Below are 25,451 nucleotides of genomic sequence, written 5' to 3' on the forward strand. Positions count from 1 at the left end.
CTTACATGAAGAGAAATGGTTTATGCTACCTGCAGTGGTTAATATGATGTGTGTGTGTGTGACAACATTTTCCACTTCTGCATTCCCAGCATTTACCTTGGTACTGTACAATAGGTGACCTCGCCCGTTGTTCCCGAAATACATCCATTATCAGACGAAATGATCAAAACGCAAACAGACAAATAAAAGAAATAAAAACTGTACACGTAATGGAGTTACTGACCTCAAGGAGCAGTAGCTTTATGAATTTGAACATGTTGTCTATGGTTGATGGATAAATAATCTGACACACAAACACACAGCGGAGCCTCTTAACAACTGAGCATATCACATTTATTGAAACTTTAACAAACTAATCATATTATTACTTCTACACAAACACAGTCAAAGTCAACAAGATTCTTTTTTTGTTGGTGCATATTTGTACGTGTGCGCAATGTGTGTACGTGTGCGCTCTTAAAGTGACGTCTCTCTGGAGTCCCTGGGCGGCCTGAAGGTCAGTATCTCTGTGAAAGTGTGACCTGCACAAACAGAAAAGAGAGGATCACAAATCAAGAGTCCGTCCTAGTTCAACACTTATGAAACTGCTTTTTCCTCCCCTGTTATTTCTCCTTTTGCATATAAAGTAAATGGCCCCTTCTGTGTATCGTTACACATTAAAAGAAGAACGTCAAGTACCATCAAAGATCTGCAGTGACCTCCTCTGGCAAACAGCAGGTACTGTAACTACACCGAGCATGACCTGCGGATGAACATAACTAACGTTTCTTACGTTTCCACTGGTCCAGCGGCAGGTCCGTGTTGTCCATGGTCTGATCATAAGGCAGGGCCTCGGTCTCCTCCTCGGCCTCTCGGTACTCGCTGAAGAAAGGCAGGTCGAGCGCCTCCGAGGCGCTCACCCTCCGCTCCGGGTCCAGGAGCAGCATCTTTTCCAGGACGCACACCGCTGCGTGGCACACATACACGTCAAGGTCAGCACAACTGGGTTTGACGCCGCCGACGCAACCGCCTAAAACTGAGGAGCAGAGATCTGAACGTACCGTTTGAGCTAGCTTTGGAGAAAAGGGAGTGCAAGTCTTTTTTTGGCACTTTTGGCAGACTTCTGATGTAGTTTTTGGCCTGTCGAGAGAGGAGGTGGAGAGAAAGAGGATGACAAAGGGTGTGCTAAAGGACCTTTTTATAAGTCAGAGAGAAGACGGGTATGGACACGATTTTGTTGTGATACTTATTGACTTTCTATTGACCATTTCATAGCAAGAGGTTTAAACCAAACACTCAGTATTAGAAAGCATTGTAACGACTACCTCTCTGAGGTTTGAGTGAGTAAACCTTGAGCTACCAGCTTTCAACTTGACAGTGAGTGCACCTAGTGTATCTTATCGACCCCAGGGTACGACTTACGTCTTGGCTCTGTAGCTTCACAACAAAGTCAGCCGCTGGGGTTCCTGTAATCTTCATGATTTCTCTGAGCTGGTCCAGGTCTGGCAGTAGCTGTGGTCAAGAATCATCCGTTGCATGGATTTTTACCTTGTATAATGCTTTAGTGTAAACATGTACAGACAGTGCAAAGACAAAACCAGGCCTGTGTTGATGACAGTCAAGGATACGATCGCTTCCTTTGAACAGCGGCTTCCCCAGCAGCATCTCTGCCATGATACAACCTGCCGACCAAATATCCACTGCAACAAGAGAGAACAACGTCAGCTCTCTCGTCGTGAGACAGGGGTCTCTTCGCCTTTTTTTTCTCCTTCCATTCCCGTTGACACAAAATGTAACGAGGGTTTACCAGTTTGTGTGTAGTGCATCCAGTTGAGGATAACCTCGGGCGCTCGGTACCAGCGCGTCACGACGTAGCCGGTCATTTCCGCGTCGGCCTGCCTCGCCAGGCCAAAATCAAGAATCTAAGAAGCGGAGTCGTTGCATTGAAATGTTAGGTGTATGGGATGTTCACATTAAAACATCTTCATGATAATTTACCTTTAGCTCACAGTCCGGGTTGATGGCTAAATTTCCAGGTTTGAGGTCCTGGAGAAGAAGATCAACAGAATAGTTATACATAGAAGTCGTCAGAATGCTTTTGGGGCAAGAATCGGTTATATGTTCACACCTAGAGACTTTCAGGTAACAAAGCACAATATTTTATAATGAAATCATCAATACAAAATGAAACAGACAGCGTATAACTCTGTTTGGAAAGGCATGGAAATAAGCGCACAAAGCAAAGCTCCCTGTGTGGGAATCAGGATGAATGGGATCGAGTGTGGAAAAGAGCAAGAGCCCCACCCCCAAAGCTCATAGTCTGAACGGTCAAAGGTCACTCACCCTGTGGATGATCCCTGCAGAGTGGATATACTGAGGAGAGAGGAGACACAGACAGCATCAGCAACTTGAGGACAACTCGCGAAAAACAAGTGTACCACCCTTACTTGGAGGAGACGTGGTAACCACACTTACACATATTTACACCTGCTCTAACAGAAACTGTGTGGATGCTGGTGAATGTGAGTAACGTGCATGTATCCGCGTGTCGGCAGCGGTTTTCACCTTGAGTCCTCTCAGCATCTGATAGATGAGGAACTGCACCCTGTCCTCGGACAATCTCTCCATCTTCATCAGCTTGCCGAGGTCAGTGCCCATGAACGGCATCACCAGGTAACTGCAGGGATGAGAGAGGAGGAGTCGGATCACTCCAGAGGAAAAACAACCCGTTTTATAGTCGGCAGCGCTCGGGAACTTACAAGTCACGCAAGCGGTCCAATGCGATCTCAGCAGTGAAAACGTCCAGCAGCCCAATGACCTGATCAAGAGAAATTAAAGCAAAAATAAGATAAAAATAGCGGTCTTTCCCCCCTTCAACCTGTCTTATCTGCTTCATGCTGCCGTCCTATAACCCAACAACACAGAAGATGCTTTGTGCAACTTTAAAATACTTCTCCCTCTTTCGTCTTTCGGAGGGCGTTCTTACGTTTTCGTGCTTCATGTGTTTGAGGAGTCGCAGCTCCCTGTAGGCCCTTTTGGCAAAAAGCTTAGACTGGAAGGGCCGATGGAGTTTCTTGATGGCCACCTGCATCCCCATCCGGCGGTCCCATGCTGAACTGAAACAGACACGTGCATAGGTATCTTATGTCATTTTCAAAAAGAAAGCTTGCGCAGGTTCAATTTCACCAACAGAAACTCAATTGTTGTGTCCAAAATTCCATCACTTAAGACGTTTTTCCCGGCAGACATTTGAACATGTCTACAAGGAAATCCACCAAGTGTAATTAATTGCAACTATGGAACAGTGCCCCATTAAGGATACGAGTTACACCTGTGCCTTTTCTTGCTATAGGACAAGAGACAATGTCTGCTGTCTGTTTGTGTAAAGACAATGCAGTGGTGCATTCTATATACACTTAACTCGGGCTCTTTGACTTCTTCCAAACAATGAGACTGGGGGGTGGTTCTCTTTGTTGACCCTCATCCATACAACACAATGCACAGAGAGGCCCTGCAGAGCCAGCTGGGTGGTGATACTGCTGACCAAATTACCCCACACCAGCAGCACTGCTGCTGCAGGAATAGCACTAGATTACTCAAGTAAAAGTATTGAGGTAAAAATCTACTTATGTAAATAAAACGAGGTGAGGGTGACTCATTAAATGGTCTAACATGGTACTTTTTTAATGTAGGTGTGTTGTTTGTTTCTAATGCATTGGGAATAGGGTCCGTTTCTGTTGATTTCTTTACATATAATACTTAAAATACTACTATAATAAATACCTAGACAGGGCCACTAATGTATACCTCAGTGCTGAATGCAAACATTCTGAAAATACAAAAGGAGGTGTTTTTGGTAAATTCATTGAATAATCCGACATAGCATAAAAATCAGCTGATCATCAAAATGCAAGACTTCTCTGATCGGTAAAGCTGATGTCTCACTCACCACACCGTCCCATAGGCTCCTGTTCCGACCTGCTTCAGGTCTCGGTATCTCTCGGGAACCTCCCACGCGGTTCTGTTTACCTCCTGTCGGTAGTATCCCGTCCTGGCCCGCACAGCCATACCGCACCGACTAGACGAGGCTGAGGTCAGGATGTGGGTCCGCTCATGTAAACAAACTGAGGTTTTTATTTTATTTTATTTCCAAACGACCAAGACTCGCTGTCCGTCCCGCAGAGAAGACTTTGGTGCGGCGCAAATTCCTCCAGCGGACCCCTCGAGCGCTTTGCGGGGTAGCCACCCCCAACACACACACACACACACATACCCGGACACACACACACACACCCGGACACACTCACACACACACCCGGACACAGAAACACACACCCACACAGACATTGTTAGTCATGGCTCCTGGTCGCCAGGGCAGTATATGGGTGTGTCTACAATGTGGGGGGAAAAGCCACAAAACATCTGCCCACCCTAAGGTTCACGTTATAGGCCTACCATATAATACTCCTGTAATATCCCTAGAATGACATGCATGCAGAGATGGCAAACTAGCCTGTAACTTTGCATTAATGATCATCATAGAATGCCATTACAAATGTGTCCAGATTGCTTAATAATAATCTGTTTAAATGTATTCATTAGATTTATTATAATGATGTTGTTTTTATTTCCTGTGGTGTCATCGCAATATTACTATACTTGATGGGACTATACTATACCATATATTATATTTTGCCATGCTATACTATAATATATGATTATATTTATACTATGTACTATATATATGTATATATATATACATATATATATATATATATATATATACGTTTTTGGAGCCTGGCTGACAATTCATCCCATAGATGTTGGTTGGGGTTGAGGTCAGGGCTCTGTGAAGGGCAGTCATGTTCATCCTCAACAGACTGGAATAACTGTTAATGAAACTTGCTTCAGGCAACAGGAGAGGGCCTTTCACAAACTGTTGCCATAAAGGTGGAAACACGCAACTCACACTTGACATAATTTCCTTAATTGGAACAAGGGAAACAATGCTAAAAAATTATTTCCATCCCAAAAGTAGGCCTATGTGGACATGTACATCAAAATGACTTAATGTTGCAGAGAATGTATGAGACAAGAAATGTACTGACAAACAAAGTTACCAGAACAGATGTTGTTTATTCTGTTGAAGACTTGCCAAGTCATGTTACCTGTTGATGATGAATGTGAAAATAATCTGAATCATTTAAAATTGACAGTTGACATTCAGTTTAATGATTTGAAACTCATGGCTACCGTTGAATCACATGCCACCATGTATTCAAATACACACCTAACTTGTAACATACATATGGTATACGTATACATTCGATTTGCAGTTTGCTATTCAAATCCACCCCATACACAACATCCACATAAGCACATAAGACTTTAACATTCAGAGCTCTAACACGCTGACGTGACTGAGATTGACAGGTTTGATTCACTTGGACTATAAATTCTATATTTTGCATCCAGTGTTAATAGACGACTGGCACAAAAGGCTACTTGTAGCACTCCAGTGACAACCATTACAGGGGAACAAATAGCTAAGAGTGGGTTTCCTTTCTTCTGTTCTACAAAATGTATATTTCAGTTGTACTGTTTCTTTTAGGCAGAAATAATCTCATTGGTTTGGTTAGACTTGAGTGGGACAAGCCATAGAACCACAGTTTAATTTGCATGAAGGAACACACAAAACTTATAAAATACAATTGATCTTAACCTAGTTGGCTAACCATGCTAGCTAGGCTAGTTAGCTAGGGTTTCTTCTTATTCCGTTGTTCATCTCACATCTGCAGCGAAATAAAACCTCAGATGGGCTCTATTGCCAACCATGTGTAGCTTATACTCCACACAGTAGTTGTACTAGTATGTTAGTATTTTAGCTAGCATAGGTTACAATCAAAGCTAGCTTGTAGCTCTTTAGCTAACCATAAAGAGCTACAAGTGCTGCTACTTGGCATTAGAGGGTCAGGTTCTAGAAAACTTATATCTGCTTTACACCTGCTATCCAACTTGTATCCAGATAGTACACCTATACATATTAAGTGTGAGAATGCATTTGCAGCAGTCAGATATAAACTTTTGTGCTCCTGAACTAATACATACAGTCTGTGTTTATCTCCCAACATTTCAACTGGCATCAGTCAATGAACCCTTCACTTTACTAAGAAAACAAGCAAACCACCACTTATGTTGAGGTATATCCCATTTAAATGCTCTCATAACCTTAGATGCATTAAACGCACTGTATTTTTATATATATATATTTTTTCCGTTCTATATTTCATAACATCAGCATTGTCCTCATTTTTCCACTTGACATTTTCCCTGACCTAACCAGCGTTAAACTGGAAAACCTATTGTTCTCTGCACACTGTGGGTTAACACAAGCAGGTTATTCCTAAAAATGTGTGTTCAAATTAAAACTCCAGTCTGCTGCAAGATGAGTGACACAATGTCAGTGAGGAAGCCAGTCATTTGTTTTGCGATAATCTGAATATGCATTGAGCTCATGCTGCTTATACAAATGTTACATTGTGAGGGCGTCCAAATGTTGCAATAAGCTACAAAGTTCACTGTTACTGAAATACCCACAAGTGAGGTAAAGAACGTCCCAAGTGCTTTTATACTATGGTCGCTAATGAATGTGCACACCCTGCATCGTTTTCATTATTAACACTCAAGCATCATGAAAACAAAAAAAGAAAATGAGGAAACATGGGAGGCTTTATGGGAGTGTTTGACCAATCATTACTTGCATGGAGCTGGGTGATGTATTATTACAGCTTACAAAATGCCTGTAAACCTTTTATCGTAAACACAAACCGGGGCTGTAGAAGACTACTATGGAAACCTGATGGGGAGCTGCCAAAGCCAACAGGTGACCAGATATCAGCAATCCGCTGAAACTGTATATGACAAGCGAGGTCGCACTGTAAACACAGACCTTCAACACAGTCATGCTGCTCCAGCTTTGGCATGTATTAATTACCTTGGTAATTAATAGCACAGTTGGTGTTTACTACTCTGTAAGCAGTAGAGGATGACTCTCATCTGAGGAAGAACCTTTGTTTTTCTTTGCTTTTGTATAATATTTTTTACAGCACTTTTAATATAAAGATACAACAGATTGAAAGTTGGTCACATTTTCTCTGGTAATGCCTCTCTCTGACCCTCGGGCTGTTTTTATAGCAGTGTGGCATATGCAATAAGCAGTCTTAATGGTTATATAATACAATACCAGTAATATTTTGTAGTAATAAAATGCACAAAAATCATGCAGTAGTATGCAGGCTAAATGCTAAGCTGCTCTTGTGACATGACGTGGCATCGCCGCAAGCCTTTATACATGAATTCCATAGATGAAAGCACTGACTGCTTATGGCATTTGTCATGACGAGGGACCAGATGCCGTTGCTTTGGAAATCCTAGTGTGCGTTTTTTGTTTTTTTCTTCCTTCGATACCTTTCTACCGGTCTGTAAAAATAGTTCAGTTCCGTGAAGTTGCTTCCCCGTATGAATCATCACGCCCTCTGTGATCCCTGGCGTTGAATGGTTCGTCATTTTACCCTCACTGAGCGGAAACATAAGAGGAAGCAACTTTCTGGACTGGGAGGCTCCTTCTATTGGATTCTAAAATGCTCCCTGTAAATTGCAATGTGTGCATCTGATCCTGTGGAGACCGTCCTGCCCCGCTGCTCAAATAATCCCATGACAGGCAATCAAACACAGTCACGCTGAGCAGAGGGAATGCAGAGTTTTCTTCCTTCTTCCAATCATTGAGTACTTGGTCCTTATTCAGGGTAAGGGTGGAGGCAGAGCCGAAAGAGGCTTACTGCTCCACCTGAAGGCTATCGGTCTTGCTGCCGGATGCTTTGACGCAGTTCACCTCTTCAAATACCAACTCTAAGCACACACATGAGAGAGAAATAAAGCGAAAGAAATCATGTTAGGAGTTCTGTTTACGATTTGTTTAAAGGCATAAAACACTTCCTTCACGTTTCATTGTCACAACACAGGATACTTTCATATGTAAACCAAGAGTCCTCTGGTGCAAGCGTTGATTCGGTGCCTTAATAATCGTGCTTGTTCAGCTTGGTACACTGGTCTATCAAAGAAACTCAAAATAAGAATGCAAAGCATGCAGAAAATATCCACCATGACTCACATCAGCTCTGAGCCATTTCACAAACCGTAAAAGTCCCTTCAGAAATGAAACGTAATCATATTCATGATGTTAGAAATGGCATCTTTAAATATCTCAAATATTACTTTGGTGGTGTAGTACGCATTCTTGCAACAGCCATGCAAGCTTAAAAGCAGCAAAAGCTCTGCAGCTCGAAGCTCACTTTGGATCTGTGGCGTCAATTTGTGCAACTTCCTCCTCTGCAAATCAAAAGCTGCCCTTCTAAAATTGTTAATAAAGCAAAGTGAGTGCATTTGTTTGAAAGAAATTGAAAAGTAGACCATATCTGTACATTTTAAATTGCCATTTGTAAGCTGAAAACAAGGCAACACATTCTTACTCCTAACCGTCAAATACCGACGCTTGGTCAGTGCCCCTAAGCTTCAAACTATGGCGATGTAGGTACGTACCCCTCTAGCGTCAGTTCTGGACATGGCAGGGACAGCGTGTCGGTTTCCACTCGTTACATGCATCGTGTCTTTTCAAATTAACCACTTAGGTTTAGAAAAATAATGTGGTTAACTTAACTCAATCTCATGATTATCGCGTGACTAACGATCCATGTGACTAACAACTCACGTGACAACATGTCAGCGTTTACTTTTAGTTTCGCGCAGGACACGGACGGCGGTCTCCTGGACAAAAGGTCCCGTGTTTGTTCGACCCATCCGCTTCCTCCGTCGTCCACCCTGTGTGGACGATCTCACTCTTTAAACTACGGAGGTTTCTCTGCCTGGTGCGTCGGACGTTGAGGGGCACTGACCAAGCGTCGGTCTGAGTTGGGAGTGAGACCGGGTTGATCGAGGACAATAGTGGAAATAAGCGTTTCATTGCTCTATACACTGTTTTAAATCATATATCACCTTTCCATTCTTCTAGAGTTCGGTCTTTGCTCTCCAGCGTTTGGTCGTAAGGCGGGGCCTCTGGCTCGTCGTCTGGATCGTGGTACTGTGAGAAGTAAGGGTGGGACAGAGCCTCGCTGGCCGAGATCCTCCCATCACAGTCCAGAACCAGCATACGCTTCAGTAGATCGACGGCTAACAAGAGACAGAAACAGACAGAGAGGTTAGAGACAAAGCTTGAAACCCAAAGGGCCAAACCCGTATAACTGAATCACTCATTTGCGATATGCAGAGAACAACTTGAGCCATTCGAAGCCTCTCAATTGAATTTAAGAAGTTGATAATACAATCCGTGGTGCATCACTCACCCAGTGGATTTGCTCCTCTAAAGATCTTCTCCAGGTCCTGCTGGGGCATGAAGGGCAGGGATTGGATGTACTTCTGTGCCTGCAAATAGAGACCATGCGTTTGACTCTTGTGACAATGTGGATGATTTGTTAGTGATCAATCACCCCAACACTCACACATATTGACTACTCAATCAACAGCCGTGTCAATGGAGTGACAAATCAATCAGAGCAGGTTGCCTGCGTCGGTGGAAGCAATATTACATCAGATTTATTTTTCCCAACCACCCCTCAATTCATTCTTCCCTCTCTCACATGTTCAGAGCAGATCTTCTTTAAGAGGTCGGGCGTCGGAGTCCCAACCACCTCCATGATTCTCTTCAGCTGGTCAATATCTTAGTGCAGGAGGGGTTAAGGGCAGTAAGGACTTGATCCTTCATGTTATCTTGTCTCGTAGGAAAACGCAGACACTCTACTTGCTGAGCTCTGCTGAGAGTTCTTTTCTAGTCAGCGTCCCACAACCCACAAAGATCAGTAAATCAAACTTGTTTTGGCTCTGCTCTTAAGACACAGAATACAACAACTTTGATAATTCAGCCTTTTGTGGTCGCTCCCATTCATTCTCTCTGTCGACACACCTCCCCTTCCAAAAGGCCCGGGATTGTAATGCAAATCCACAAGAGGTCTGCGTCCACAGTGCAAATTAAAGAGGTAATGGAAGGTTGATGCTAAGAGGGGAAAACAAGCTGCAAATTGCAGTGGGCCTTTCGCCATGCTGATAAAGGATACAGTCAGTGCCAGGAAAAAGGACTTTTCCCTTCAACAGCTCTCCCATAATGCATCCCACGGACCAAATATCAACTGGAACAGAAACAGAGGTTTAATCCTTTAACTGAGTTTGCGTTTTGAAAAAAAAGCGTATTAAATGTCGATAGTTTGGTGGCATTGTACCATTCTGATTGTAGTGCATCCAGTTCAGCATGATCTCCGGCGCTCGGTACCAGCGAGTCGCCACATACCCTGTCATCTCGTCGTCTGTCTGCCTGGCCAATCCGAAGTCAAGGATCTGCAGGACAGGAGGACAGTTTTTTTGAACTTATGGAGTTCATAGATTGGGGTGAAGGATTCGCAGGTTGAAACTGAAGATCAGTCTTACCCTCAGCTCGCAGTCCTCATTCACTGCCACATTACTTGGCTTGAGGTCCTGGGAAAGATAGTAGAGCAGACAAAAGAAGGACAGAAACATGATTCAAAGGAGGATGTGTCTGCAGAGAGAGGGATGGATATTAATATAAAAACAGCATAAACCCCTGAGCTTCTGTTTGGAATCTATTTTTGCTTTTTAACTACATTTACACAGAGAACACTCATACAGATTCATCTTAAGCACACCAAACAAAAATACAGAGGTTAATTAATTAAATGAAAATAGTCATTGCTGTACTTTTCTTGATGTCGCTGCACAATTGAGTCATGTATGTGATTGACTTTTCTACTTGTGTCCAAATAGCAAATATTCACCCCCTCTGTCCAGGCAACTGGATTCCACCCAACTTTAACAACCAAGGTAAAAGTTTCAACGTCAAATGCTCTTCTACAACCTTACTTTTGCATTTACAATTCAAACACAATCCTTTATCACTAATATCTTAGTAAAGGCTACAATATTTGTTATGGACTTAGATGCACGGTTCAACCCATTCACAAGCATGCTGTGCTGCCAAACATTGTTGCTAAAATTGCCAAACCTGCGTAACTTAAAATCTAGAGCCGATCACAGAGTTTCCCCAAAAGAAGTTTCGCAAAAAATACCCATAAGGCCTCTAGAATATTTCCAGTTCAATAAAACAGTTCAATGTAAACTCAGGTAAGAGCTGGAACAAGATGTTTCCAACCTCATAGCTACGTTAGGGGGAAAGCTGTATGTTTCTTTTTATTTAAGACCAGGCAAGTGCTGTTATCTTTTTTTTCTTTCAAACTTTATGGTCAAACACGACAAGAAGGGCAAAGAGAAGGCACTCACTCTATGAATCAATCCCGCTGAATGGATGTACTGTTCGACAGGCGGAGGGGTGTAGCAGGAGGATGGGGGAGGAGAGAGGGGACATAAAGGGAGACAGGGGTCAGCAGTGCAGTTCACCATATTAGCCCCGGCCTAAAGGGAGACTGCTTTTGTCTGTCCCATGGTAACCGTGAAGGCCGAACAGGCGGCCCTGCCGGCTGCTGGATCGATTCAGTGGGAACATGCAAGCTTTAGACAGAATCCACAAAGAATAACAATGTCAAACTCAATTTAAATATAGCAAGTGTTGGTGCAACGTAGACTGGGGTGTCCACATTTTGACAGAAAGGCTGCTGACAGGCGGCACTCACTGTAAGCATTGTATACCAGTGATTCTCAACCAGCACTTGCCAAGGGATTTAAAAAAAAATTGAAATTACGATTTGGTATAGAGTCTGCTGTAACACATAAACATTGCTGCGATTGAGAGCATCTGAAAACTAGTAAGCAAGAGAGCAGAGAAGTCTAGGCAGTTATCTTAGAGTAATGGATAAATGGTTTGCAAATTAGTAGACAGATGGCAAATTTATAGCAACGTAAGCATCAATCTCGCAATCCATCTGCTATCGGTCTGACGATGATTTAGCCTCTGGGGGGCAACAGCTAATATTCCTGCGGTTCCGGTGTGGCCAGCGGATTTCGTGTTAACAAATATCCGGACCAAGGTTTCCTCTTAGGTGCGTCGGTCGTTGTTCACGGTCCGATTAGCAACTTGAGATGCGACACTGGAGTTGGAGTTGAGAGACCAGATTGAATGATAAGTAGCGAGTTTACAGCTAATATTAAACCGATACAATTTCGGACAATGCGTTCCGCCTCTTTCGCTCTCCAGATGGACTGTTTGCCTGAATGCGGCCAAAGCCTGCTCAAACGTGATTGATCGATACTACTACAAACGCAAATCAGAGCGCCTCCAATACCAAAATCTCCTCCTGTTACTTACAGATTCTGCATTTCTATGCAGATATCTATTTATAGAGATGACCTAAACATTGACAATTCAATGAAGACAATATATATTGTAATAATATCCCCAATATACATTAAAATCAATTTATTGGAACATGACAGGGAGAGTCCATGGAGGGAGGGGGGGGGGGGGGGGTACCACTTCTGTCAGGGCTGTGTGGTACATCAGACAAAAGCGGTTGGGAATCACTGGTGCACTATTTGCATGCTAACTCATATATCATGCATGCAGCGGGTGTATCACGATGCTGCGAATTACCTTGAGGCCGCGTAGAAGCTGGTAAATTAAGAACTGCACATGCTCGTCTGACAACCTCTGGAATTTAACGATGTTGTTGAGGTCTGCGCCCATCAGGTTAGTCACCAGGTAGCTGGAAACGGGGAGAGCGCATGAGTGAAGGGGGGGAGGGGGTTAGGAGGTGTCAGTAGAGGAGAACACAGTGATGCTGCCATGGTAACCGTAAGACATCACTACAAGCCGATAATCCCCAAGGATCGCCTCCACCACCGAAAGGTGGACAGCTGCATGGCTCGCAGTAAACATGAAGGGACAAACGACTTACAGTTCGTTGAAGTCCTCTAACGCTGCAGCAGGTGTGAAGACGTCCAGCAGTCCTATTACCTGCAGAGACAAGAGCTGATCAATAACAGAGCGGAAAACATGCAGAGCGCCGCGTCTGCCCGTCTCTGGGTATTTTCACGAGGAGCACTAACGTTCTCGTGTTTCATGTGCTTGAGCAGCCTGAGTTCCCGGTACGAGCGGCGGCTGTGGATCAGAGACTGAAAAGGCCTGGACAGCTTCTTCACCGCAACCTTCTGCCGCGAGACGACGTCATACGCCGAGCTAGAGAGAGAGAGAAAACGGGGAGAAATAAAGAGTGAGATCATTAGATTGACACCACGCTCAAGTCCGTATGGTAATTATGAAGCTACAGCCAGGGGACAGTTAGCTTAGCTTAGCATAAAGACTGGAAACGGCGGGACAGCTAGGCTGGCTCTTCCCAAGGCTGAGAAAATCCACCTACCACCACATGTTAAGCCGACTCAGCAACATGTTACATCTTGTTTGTTTTAATTGGTACAAAATGCAATGTGTCAAAACGATTATTTGTGGTTTTATGAGGGATAATGTGTCAATTTCTTGGCGTCTTCTCCCTTAGATTTTGTTACTTTTGGAAAGGAGGTAGGCTAGCTGTTTCGCCGTTTCCTGTCATCTCAAGCTAAGTCCTTTCACATTGTCTCGAGGCAACAAAAAAACCCGTCAAACTACCGTTTTCTGCAGAAACTAAACAAATGAGATACAATGTGTTCATTTGTGAGCTTTAGAAGTGCTTTTCGCTTCTTTTGGACATAGCCAGGCCAGTTGTTTCCCCCAGTCTTCATTCCCTATCATTCCCCAAAATGCTAAACTATTCTTCAAACCTGGTATCAGCCGATGATCCTGAGAGTATCTATTAGTGATAAATGATTGAGGGGAAGACAGACTGACTAATGCAGAAAGAGAGGGAGATGGTGAAAGAGGATGTGGTGGATCAAGAGAGATGCGGATGTCGGATATTGTAAAAGTGCAGTGGTTTTATTTCATCTGCCTCTTTTGAAATGTAAATGTCTTTCCACACATCGAACGCTGAGCCCCGCTGCTTCTGATGCCGCTGCCTTTGTGGTGCCAATGTCTTTTCACTCCTGCCGGCTTTTCAACACTCTCAGTAGTGTAATAATACAGCCAACAGAGGAACAGACAAACAGCCAAACAGGAAGGAAACACGGGGGAGAATTGTGAAATGCATGCGCAGCGATGAAGAAACAGAGCGAGAAGTGAAACACTGACTGGAAAAAATGGACACTTCAAGTGGAGTGACAGAAGACATTGAAAAGAAGATTCATACTGTACATTTATATGTAGAACTGACTCAATGCACGGGTATAAACTCTATTATTTGGACTATACCAATAGTTCATCTGACTGTTTTTTTGGATCAGTTAAAGGGAAAATCCCCTACTTCTTTCACTTGAAGTTCATCTGAACGTGTGAGGGCCACTTCAGGAATTCCTCAGTAATGAGGTGTACTTTTTAAAAGACCAAACCCACCGGATCAGCTTCAACTTAAGCTTCCCTTATCCCTTGACTACCTTGTTTGACAGCTTTTTTGCAGAAAAATCGGCAGCAAAATACTTGACATGTAGTATTCAGCTGTCATTTTTAGTTGAGGGCGAGCTGTGGAGACAGTGACACTGTATATTAAAATGCAATATAATGAGTTTTTCTTTGGTGAAAACCCACCTTGTCTTGCTGCACATCACTTTTATTCTATTGTGGGTGCGATTACTGACTCTTCAGCAGTGGATTACTCTTTAAGTGCTGCTCAGTGACAGTGCTCCGAGAAAGAAGCCAACAACCTAACCTTGAATTTCTTTTTTTATTCCTGAAAACCTGCAAAACAATTCAGTCCACAGCAGGAACAGGATGTGGTTTTCGTTAGACAGTGCCCACCTAATGATGCATGTCTCCTGTTTTATGAAACGCTCTGTAAATATTACAGTATCATTTCATGGTGACCTGCAATGCTTACATGCACGAGTAAACAACACTCTTGCACGGTTGTGTGCATCCATGTGTCTTGCGATCCCCTGCTGCCGGTCCGGATGTCCCCGCCGGGGCTTAAGCCAGGACGGCAGCCGGTCTCCTCCGTCTCTGACATGAAGCAGGCCTCTCTGCCTCACACATACCTTCCTCTCTGCCACCCTTCCATACATGGGTCTGCCTGCACTGCTGTCAGCGCACACGGCCCAGCCAAGGCATCGATTTCTCTCATCTTCTTTTGTCTTTGCTTTTTTTTTTTTTTGTTGGTTATATCTGAGCTCTTAACGCACTGACAGTTTCAGAAAGGAAGAGGGGGAAGGGGCAGCTAATATCCAATGTGAGATGATTCAAGTACATTGTTTATCCTGAGAGGAAAAACTGTTTTCGTGTACATGTTCTGGTCTTATCAGTTAACGTGATTCATTCTGATTAAATCAAGAGTAAACCCTACATGGTTGCATCTATTTAAATGGGGGGAGGGTATTGAAATTATAATTTGTCCACGGGGTTTGTTTTTTGCATCCAATTTAATGCATTACCATTTATCCAGGAGCCAAGACAAGATACATCTCATATATCTGTATGCTGAATATTAATAAGCTACGGGCCAGCAGCTTCTTAGCTTAGCTTAGCATAAAGACTGTAAAATAAGGGAGCAGCTATTGCTCTGTCCAAAAACAGCAAAATCCACCTTTCAGCCCTTCTAAAGCTCACTAATTATATCTTGTGCGTTTAATTCATTTAAAAATATATTTAAAAATTGCAATTTGTGGGTTTACGTGAGGGACTATTTCTTGGCCAGATGCAGTGACTTCCTGATATTTTGTCACGGAACTTGGCGACCTGTTTCCAGTCATTGCCTGTTTCCAGTCATTGCCCTAAATCACGCTAGCTGTCTGCTTTATTCTGAAAGGACAGACATGAGAGTGAAACAATTTCTATATGTATACACACACACACACTTACCCCCTCTATCACATGCATATACTCTATCATTATAACCAGCATGAATCTGTGTCTCCAGTCACGTGAGGACCATCTACCGAAACAAGATCAGCAACAAATCACAACCTCAATCTAGTTTTCTGCAACAATCTGACAAGCACAGGCATGGCAGTTTTGTCAGGACAAAATGCAGCAGTCATGTTTTATTCACAGCTATCCAAATGAGAGGCTGCGCGCCAAAGTTCCGGTTTACTGAACAGATGTTACATTTGGGGACATGAGATGAAAGCAGCCTTGTTCTCGACCGGTCCAAACATTGGCCCACTTTTTGTCTCCAGAAGCAGAAAAGAGAATATTTTTGGACGGGATTAGGGTTTGACGGCGGAACACTGAGAAGACAATGAGTCTGGATCAGGCTGGGGATATCACAGCGTTCAGTCCTCCAAACTTTTTGTCTCATGACTTATCAAAATTGAAGAGGCACTGCGTGTTAAATTATTAAACAGGCTTTGCATTTCTGACTCCTCTCTCTAGTGTCTGCGCTCTGCAGCTCTGAAACCTTACTATACACTCCCTTACACCTGCCGTGCTGCCCTCTTTCTAAACTCTACGACGTCTTCTTCGTTTCCCCGTCTCCCACGGGCGACCAGGGTGTAAATTCTTCATCTTTAGCTTTAATGGATTATACGAGCTTGTCGGATCCTTGACCTCAGGCCTGCGGCCTCAAGAGGGTTCACCGGGAGATAAATGATGAGAGCCTGCATCTCAAGAGGTAGACTGTGGGACGATCCTATCCCCCGTAACGAGACATGCATACATATGTCGTGTTCTGAACCCCCCCCCCCATCCCCCAGCCGCTTGAGAAAGGTTCCTGACAATGGCTGGATATCGACATTAACAATGCAGGGCAATGATGCCGGGTGGTATGTGTGTGGAGGAATGCCCTTTGTGTGCGTGCGTATCATTTGAGAAAGAGTTTCTGTAAGATGGAGGCATTTCACCAGTGATCATCATACACATGCTGTCTGTGTGATGGCTTAAAACGGGAGGAGAAAACCACCTGCTAATCTGCGTCTACCACTTCAAGGGCTGATGATGATTCCAAAGACACCAGACACATAGAGAACACATCACTTCCTGTGCGGCAGGACACAGCTTCCAGACACCGAGGCTTTAGAGCAGTGATTTCCCAACCAGTGGTAGCTGAATTAACTGAATTCACTTTTATATATATTAACAGTGTTAAAAAAAAAAGAGTCCTATTCATGATCCTATTATGAAATCAGAAAGGTTCCCAAATAGCGAATGCCACATTGCTTTATGGCAACATTGTTCTATTTCGTCACCAAAGACGCAGCTTCGTGTTCCATCGAATGAACGCTTTTGATGACGCTGCACACGCCTTCGTGGAACGGGAGTCCGGAATGGGAATCAAACCTCAACCGCGGCAGTTCATTTCTCCAAAAAATGCCAAATGGAAATAATCTCCCTGAGGGCGAATAAAACAGCTGAAAGCAAATTCGTCACCCGGCTCTCTACTTTTATTTTTTATTTTTTTTACTTCTGTGCTATTCTGAGCTTTGAAGCTGCAATATCGGCAAGATGTTCACGCACAAAATACTCCTGCGGGGGACTGAATCGTAAATTGGGGCCCCAGAGGACAAGCACGTTCAGAAAGTGTCTTAATTAACATCTGACTTGACAGGAAGTGTCAGCTGTGAGGATATAAGCTCTTTTCTGAGGATGCAGCCGAAGGCAATGAGAGGTTCGGGCTGAGCGGGCCAGCGTGCAAGCTTCAGGTCTTGCCCCGGCTGTAGTGTTTGTGATCTGACAATCACCAAATCCTAAAATGAATGATCCCAGGAAGGTGGAAGTAGAGCAATCCTGTCCTGCCAAAAAGTGAGAATAAGATGCAGTTTATTCATCTCAAAATGTTCAGCGTTAGTTAGCGATGCTTCTTCACGATACACAGAGGAAGCCCAAGAAAACGACGAATCCAAACTTTACAACCTATTACCGAGTGTCTCCTAAACAGCACAGAGTGCTCCATCTGGAGTAATTTGGACTCGCCAACATGACATCTTCTCTCTCATCCTCCTGGTGCAAAGCATCACAGGATTTGGACTTCATACAGCGTGGCAAAGCTGGCCCACATTTTTTTCTCACAGTCCGAAAAAGGCTCAATTGGGCATATTGAGTCAGGGGCGTCATCAAAGAATTTACTGCGCAGGTGACAGGGCAAAGCTTTCAACCAGTTTTCACATTGGGGTAGAGCATTCAATTCCGGAAGGATTCTTCGTCATCTACAAAGCTTATGAATTGTTTGGTTGTGTCTCAATCGGTTCTCCTTCAAAGATTTTCAGACCGGTTACATCTCGTTCCCACTCGGATCAGCCACCCAAACCGTTCGCTCCACATTTCCTTATAGGTAACCGTCCGCCTGCTATTACGGCTTAATTAATACCGACTGTCAGGAGGAGGTTATCGCCATGACACATCGCCATGGCAACGAGAAACCCACCAGCTGACACGAAAATTGGCTTCAAAATTGAAGCCGCTGCATGTTGCAAGAGTGGAAATATCTGCATCCACACGCAGTGTCATGCAGAGAGGAGACGTGTGTATGACATATGTGAAATGATGATGCATGCATGCATGCATGATGCACCTGCTGTAAGACTTCAAGGTGTCAGACTGCATCGTGTTTATGCACTGAGAGCAGCTGGGCCCAGGTTTTCCCTTTCCAGATGTGGCATGCATCTTTAGAGTCCCAGGACAGTAGCCTCTGCAGGGTCCATAGAGGTGTGTGTGTGTGTGTGTGTGTGTGTGTGTGTGTGTGTGTGTGTGTGTGTGTCTTAATATATGGCTGACAGCAGTAGGCTACACAGAAAGAAATCATATTCATTTGCATATTGAAACAATACTATTATTTTATGTTTTTTTCTAGAACGTTGATACCGAAGCAGCAAAGGAAATGGGATAATAATATTAATAATAATAATAATAATATAATAATAATAATAATAATACGCTGTTAATAAAATCAAATAACAACAATAAAACCCCAAACAATCAGTTTCCACAAGCTGCTTCATATCCCACTCGGCCGACACATACGCATCGCTATGCTGATGCATCATGACCGATGTACGGCCAATGTTGTGGCTGAGCAGCCTCGCCCCTCCGCCCGCCCTGCACATACACACACACTCACCACACCGAGCCGTAGGCTCCGGAGCCCACCGGTGTCAGGTTCTGGTACCGCTCCGGAACCTCCCACACAGTCTTGTTCAGCTCCTGCTGGTAGAATCCTGGTCTGGCGGACATTTCTCCGAGCCGGCTACGGAAAGGAAAGGAAATGAGTGAGCCGAACAGGAAGAGGAAGAATGGAAATGAAGGGGGTGGGAGGGTGGGAGATAACGGTAGATGGGACCGGAGGCTCGGGCCGCCGTCTGCTGCCTGATCCGAGCTGCTTTACCTCACACAGCCTAGCTCTCTCTCTCTCTCTCTCTCTCTCTCTCTCTCTCGCTCTCGCTCTCGCTCTCTCTCTCTCTCTCTCTCTCTCTCTCTCTCTCTCTCTCGCTGAAGTAAGTATAATAAAATAAAATAAAATAAAATAAAATAAAATAAAATAAAATATAACATAACATAACATAACATAAAATATTATTAAGCATTAAAGCTGAAGGCTAAATTATAGGTCAATATGTAACATTAATGAGTTGTTGAAATTCTATTCTGGAAATATACAACCACAAAACGAGACACAACAGAATAAAATAGAAAGGCTTTCTAATGTGAGGAACTGTTGAGCAAAAAATGAATGCAAAACAAAGCAGAAAATAGAAAATGATGATCATGATGTAAATACATGACTGTCATCTGGTGGCGAACATCTGCTAGTGCAAGAGGCGTCAAGAGCAGCACCAATGTATTATAATTAACTTTCCAACGAAAACTCTCACACATCCTCTTCAGATACTGCTCTGTCTACGTGAGTTAAATCAATGGATGCCCATGCCGTAGTTCAGTCAGGATGGCCGAGCGGTCTAAGGCGCTGCGTTCAGGTCGCAGTCTCCCCTGGAGGCGTGGGTTCGAATCCCACTTCTGACATACATTTTCACAGTTTAATAACAAAACATCGAACCATGTACCAAGAAAAATGACTACGGTACAAATACAGTAGAAATACACAACTGTTGATATAAACACTTGCCTATTTTAACAGTCAGTATTTCCTACCTCATTATCTTACAGAAATATGTAAATAAATATACATGTATTGATTCTAGGGCTGCACCAACAAATCGAGAAAAATCGATTATTAAAAGAGTTGGCAATGAATTTCATTATCGATAAGTTGTGTCGCGCGATTATTACGCCACTCAATAAGTCGCGGAGATGTTTGCCTCTCGGCGCCCCCTCGATGCTCTTAACTGAGTGTCCCGCGGGGTCCGAAGCGTTTACTTTGAAAAAATTAGAGTGTTCAAAGCAGGCCCGGTTGCCTGAATACCGCAGCTAGGAATAATGGAATAGGACTCCGGTTCTGTTTGTGGGGTTTTCTCTGAACTGGGGCCATGATTAAGAGGGAATTGGCCGGGGGCATTCATATTGTGCCGCTAGAGGTGAAATTCTTGGACCGGCGCAAGACGGGCGAAAGCGAAAGCATTTGCCAAGAATGTTTTGAACCCCACTCATGATATTAGTCCAGTTTTTTTTTTTAAATTAGTCCAGTTTTTTTTTTTTAATTATTACTTTAACAGGTCAGGGATGTTCGAGCAACCTGTTTGATATATATATATATTTTATTTATTTATTTTCATATCATTCTTTTTTCTCTGTGTAATTTCTGTATCAGATTGAGACTGAATAAACCTCTCCTCAGGAAAACCACATTCATTCTCATTCCTTTGGATGTTGGCAGCTCACTTTCTCATATTTTCCTTCCATGAACATGACATTGGGTTCATCAGGGCGGAGTAACCCTGGCACTTACTCTTCTTCCCCCCCCCATATTACGCTTTCTCTCTTTATATGGGGCAACGCGTTTCTTCTCTTTATACCTCATTAAACACAGTCGTCACCGTGAGTTTCTAGATTCGTTTTTGGCACAATCTGAATAAAAGCCGTTGCTCTAGACCCAGTCTAAGCCTACCTCTCGACAACCTTTATCCTTCTGGACTCTTAGTGTCTTTGGTCAAGGGACTCCAGCGCCTAACGTCTAACTTCAAGATCTTCAACCCTTAAGGCAGACGCCAAACGCTCACCCCTGTTTTCCAGCATAGGTCAAAGGACTACAATGCTTAGCGTACCTCCCTCTAAGGTTTGCAACATGCAACACTAAACACTCATCCTTGTTTTCCAGTCCTCCTTTTTCTCTAGATAACATTTATCCTTACGGACTGTAACATCTCTTAGGTCAAAGGACTTCAGTGTTCAACTTCAAATGTTAAACACTCACCCTTGTTTTCCCGTAACCCAATCGTCACTGCTCAGAGAAACGTTAAGATACGAGTCAAACCAACATCCACAATAAACCCGAAAAACGAAATAAACAAAATAAAAATATGAACAATAACAGACATATTTGCTTTTCAGACTCACGATATGGTCTTCCTGGATCAATTTCACTCATATGATTAATTTTTTTTAAAAATGTCAGCGACTCACCAAATGACAATTTTGAGTTATTTGGACTCAACAGGTCCATCAAGATTGGAACCCAGTGAAGACGATCAGGACAGGGGTCGGGCCTCTCTCTCTCTTAAATTTTGTCTGGAGGTAAGTTGAAGCAGAAGGGCCAGTTCACCGATCCCTGTTGGCTCCTGACGGTCTTACAAGGGATCCTGTTCATGATGCAAATTGTAATGGAAAGAATTTCTATACCTGCTTTGCGTGAGTCTTTCAATGCTGAAATACATAATACCAAAAACCAAGTTGTCTTTTAAGTATTTATTCTCTGCGCAGAGAAGAGTTCAATCATCTCAACAGAATGCGTACAGTCTCAGTGAGGAAGGACCAAGAAAAAAGTGAACAAGCTTTCTTTATGCAGAATGAGCAAAGGTGGGGGCCGATGGCCAATGTTACAGACATTTCGGTCTCAGACTTTTGGTCTCAGACTGATAGGAACAACAATGAAAAACAAACGGTTAGCAAACACAACAAGCGGCCCAAAGGCCTTGGCGGAGGAACAAATTATTTTAGCTTTTGAGGGAGCCTCCTCTGCCTTCATCTTAAGTCTCAAGCTTTGTTTTCCTCCCAGACAACCAGCATGATCTGTGACTCTGGGCAGGATGGAGAACACAGTCATTCATTCCCGCTCTGCTGGGACTGAGTACATGTTGTTCCCAAACGCCAATGTAGATGCAGGACAAAAGTGCGTGTGTCTGAATGCCCGTTTTTTTATAGCTTAATGTTTTTATTGCAACGATAATTGATATGTTAATGAACAGAACAAAAGTCAGTGTTCATCGCCTTTCTATGTGAGTGTATCGTTCTTGTTGAAGCACACATGATTTGCTTGTCTTTCAGTCTTACCAGTGTTGGGCTGAACTTGTAAAGTATAATTGAGAGTGGCTCCAGAGGAGAAGCAAAGGTGACGTACAATACTGTATCCTCTGGAAAACATGAATGTGCTCTGTAAATATCATGGCAATCGGCCCATTACAACTTTTCCCCCTGTGAACAAACGACATTTTGGTTCAATATGAAAGGCCATAAGAAACTGGCTGCTAGTTTTCAAGTGTCATGGACTCAAGCATTGCTAAAAAGGAAAATGACCAACTGACCAACCAGCTAACACGACCATCCTCAGACCCCACTAGGGGAACAAACGTTTATTTTAAATGCACTCTGTTGCTGAGTTCATGTAAAAGAAAAAAGATGAATAAAAACTTAATGAAAACTTTCCATTTGGTGTTCATTTCAAATGTTTCCTTTTGGCACACAGAAATGATGCATTTCATGTTTCTTTGTTGTTTTGGGCAAACAGTAAGGCCAGCTAGTTGGCAATTGTTACAGACAAGAGTTCACTCTGGACAAAAATGTCCCTTATATTGTAAAAAAAAAGCTTTTTTTTTAAATGCATTGTTAATGCTTATCCATTTTCACTTGCTAGCTGCGTTGTTCCCTGCCTTTTGCTGGCACAGTGCAGCATTATAATTGTTTTGGCATATTACTGATATTACTGTTATCTAATGATCAGTGGAACAATGTTATATGGCAGGAATGTGTATTTCTTCACATGCAAAAACCACAGATGTCAACTGCTTGGCGTTGCTAGATAAAAATGAGGTGATCACCTAAAGTCAGTAGGATAGATAGGACCAAAGTTCAATCCATCCAACAGTTGTTGAGATATTTCAGTCTGGACCAAAGTGGTGGCTTGACAGACAGAACAACATTGCCAACCAGAAAGCAAAGAATAGTTTTGCATTTATTCCTTAAAATGTTTGACTTTAGATCAATATGAATGGTTCATAAAAACAACCTGCGGGCATTTCAATAGGTAAAGTCATCCAGGTGACTGAGAGGGAGTCAATATCAAGCATTGTACGCTTGTGTATTTTATGCATTGTATGCATTGTTTCAGTGGATAAGAATATACACACAATTCAATTAAAAGCACTAAACACTCATTTGCATATTCCAGAACTTTGACTGTGATGGTAGAACAACTCATGTTCCACATTCTATTCACCACAGATTAAGAACACACACATTGGCAAATTCTTTCAGTTAGATTCAAGCATTGGTTCGACACACTGGTTGCTCTGAAGTTATCGTATATATATATCTCTACATATAATTAGTTCACAACTATATCAGCATGTCGTCAAAAAGTTCAGATCCCGGAAACGATGACGCGACTAGGGGGGTTAAAAGAAAGACCTGTCCGGATAGTTTAACCCCCATCAAAAGGAAAAGGTCAAGTGACGACCCAACCACCTCCAAGGAATGCTTCAGTGCGAGAGGAGTGAAGAGGAAAGCCACAGAAGATGGAGAGGGAAAACCAACGAAGAAGAAGGAGAAAGAGGGAAGACTTGACCTCAACCTGTTTGGAGAGGAATCAGCATCCTCCTCAAAGCACTCTGAGAAAGGTAAGCTGATCATGTGAATCTGCTGTTGGGAGTGTATCCAATCATCAGTTTACTAAACACGGGGTTCAGACAGTGGTGGAAGATGTACTCAGATCTCTTACAGAAATGTACATCAACTGGGGTGTTGGCATATTGATCTAAATAGACTTCAGTTCACTTAAATTCACCATAAATTAACGGTAACTTACTGGATTACGGTAGGTGATAGTAGGATAACTAGGTTTTACCATGATTTTACGGTGCCAGAATGTTAGTTTATTTACAAAGGGTAATACAACCTAACACAACAATACCATGCAGTTGATGTTCCTCTGGGTGTTTTTCTCCTCTGTAGAAATCTGCAATACATCTGTGGAGGATGTGAGTGTCGGTAAGAGGAAGGCCGCCTCCGATGATGACAACGAAGGACCAAAGACAAAAAAGAAGAAGACAGACCTGAAGAAGACCAGTCAGTCTGTAGATGCCTTAAGAGGTCAGTATAGTGATGTTACTATTGCCTTGCTTTTGCTGCTTTGTCTGTCAAAACACTTTGTAAACTCTTTTTTTAAAGGTGCTATATAAATAACATTATTATTATTATTAAATGTAAGGTTTGACCTCATCTTAGTAAATTAACGGTAATTTACTAAATTACGGTAGGTGATAGTAGGATGACTAGGTTTTACCGTGATTTTACGGTGCCAGAATGTTACCGTTTATTTACAAAGGGTAATACAACCCACTACTTTTGCATTTAATTCCCAAAAAATAAAATATTCACAATAGACATTCAATACACAAATGTTGCAGTTCATTACTTGTTCTCAAATAATAAAGGGACATTTGTATTACATCACAAAACTCAGAATGTACTGCATGTTTAGAAGAAAACTAATAAACCAATAAAATCATTAATGACCAGCTTAACTGAACTCATTCGCATCAACAGTGTAACATTGAATTAAAGTAGTATCAACAACAGTCTGATAGAACTGCTTCACAGTCTAGCTTGATAACAAGTCGTATACACATTTATAGTTAATTTGAACTGCATGAACTCACACGTGAATGAAAACAATAAAGAGAGGGAACACCTTGAAAGAGGACTTGACTGCAGAGTCTGGCTGGTATCCTCAATCTCTGATGACGAGTGACTGTAAAACAAACAAAATAAAAACTTTAGAAACACAGTGTTCTGAACTTCTGGAAAGCTCTATAACATCCAGGATAAACACACTTAAAAGAATATTTGGGTGTGTAACTGTGGGTTCGCATGTGCTTCACATGTGTTAACATATCAGTGTAAGTCTTTACAAAAAGCTAACACAACAATACCATACAGTTGATGTTCCTCTGGGTGTTTTTCTCCTCTGTAGAAAGCTGCACTACATCTGTGGAGGATGTGAGTGTCGGTAAGAGGAAGGCCGCCTCCGATGATGACAACGAAGGACCAAAGAAAA

General features: G+C 42.8%; 3 protein-coding genes across 3 annotated transcripts in view; 1 reads left to right on the forward strand and 2 right to left on the reverse strand.

The window, feature by feature from the left end:
* Positions 1–338: 338 nt before the first annotated feature.
* Positions 339–4,215, reverse strand: mapk12b (mitogen-activated protein kinase 12b). The gene is made up of 12 exons (XM_079184240.1): positions 3,929–4,215; positions 2,966–3,095; positions 2,739–2,797; positions 2,545–2,656; positions 2,323–2,352; positions 1,978–2,025; positions 1,787–1,901; positions 1,608–1,679; positions 1,402–1,481; positions 1,041–1,119; positions 773–946; positions 339–521 (listed from the first exon to the last, which is right to left on the reverse strand). The coding sequence occupies exons 1-12, from the start codon at positions 4,045–4,047 to the stop codon at positions 457–459; spliced, it is 1,083 nt and encodes a 360-aa protein (XP_079040366.1). The 5' UTR covers positions 4,048–4,215; the 3' UTR covers positions 339–456.
* A 981-nt stretch (positions 4,216–5,196) lies between these two features.
* On the reverse strand, positions 5,197–19,240 carry mapk11 (mitogen-activated protein kinase 11; the record flags this gene model as incomplete). The annotated part of the gene is made up of 12 exons (XM_079184091.1): positions 5,197–7,887; positions 9,031–9,204; positions 9,378–9,456; positions 9,672–9,751; positions 10,146–10,217; positions 10,308–10,422; positions 10,513–10,560; positions 11,380–11,409; positions 12,647–12,758; positions 12,951–13,009; positions 13,102–13,231; positions 19,128–19,240. The coding sequence occupies 12 exons, from the start codon at positions 19,238–19,240 to the stop codon at positions 7,814–7,816; spliced, it is 1,086 nt and encodes a 361-aa protein (XP_079040217.1). The 3' UTR covers positions 5,197–7,813.
* Positions 19,241–22,206: 2,966 nt separating this feature from the next.
* Positions 22,207–25,451, forward strand: part of LOC306713841 (serine/threonine-protein kinase pim-1-like) — a gene marked incomplete at both ends in the record, with an annotated part of 6,378 nt that continues 3,133 nt past the window's right edge. The window contains one exon of the mRNA XM_079183680.1: positions 22,207–22,272. Within this exon, the coding sequence (XP_079039806.1) occupies positions 22,207–22,272 (66 nt within the window). The remainder of the gene's footprint in view (positions 22,273–25,451) is intronic.

Source organism: Pholis gunnellus, assembly GCF_910591455.1.
Source record: "Pholis gunnellus genome assembly, chromosome: 22".
Classification (NCBI taxonomy): Eukaryota; Metazoa; Chordata; class Actinopteri; order Perciformes; family Pholidae; genus Pholis; species Pholis gunnellus.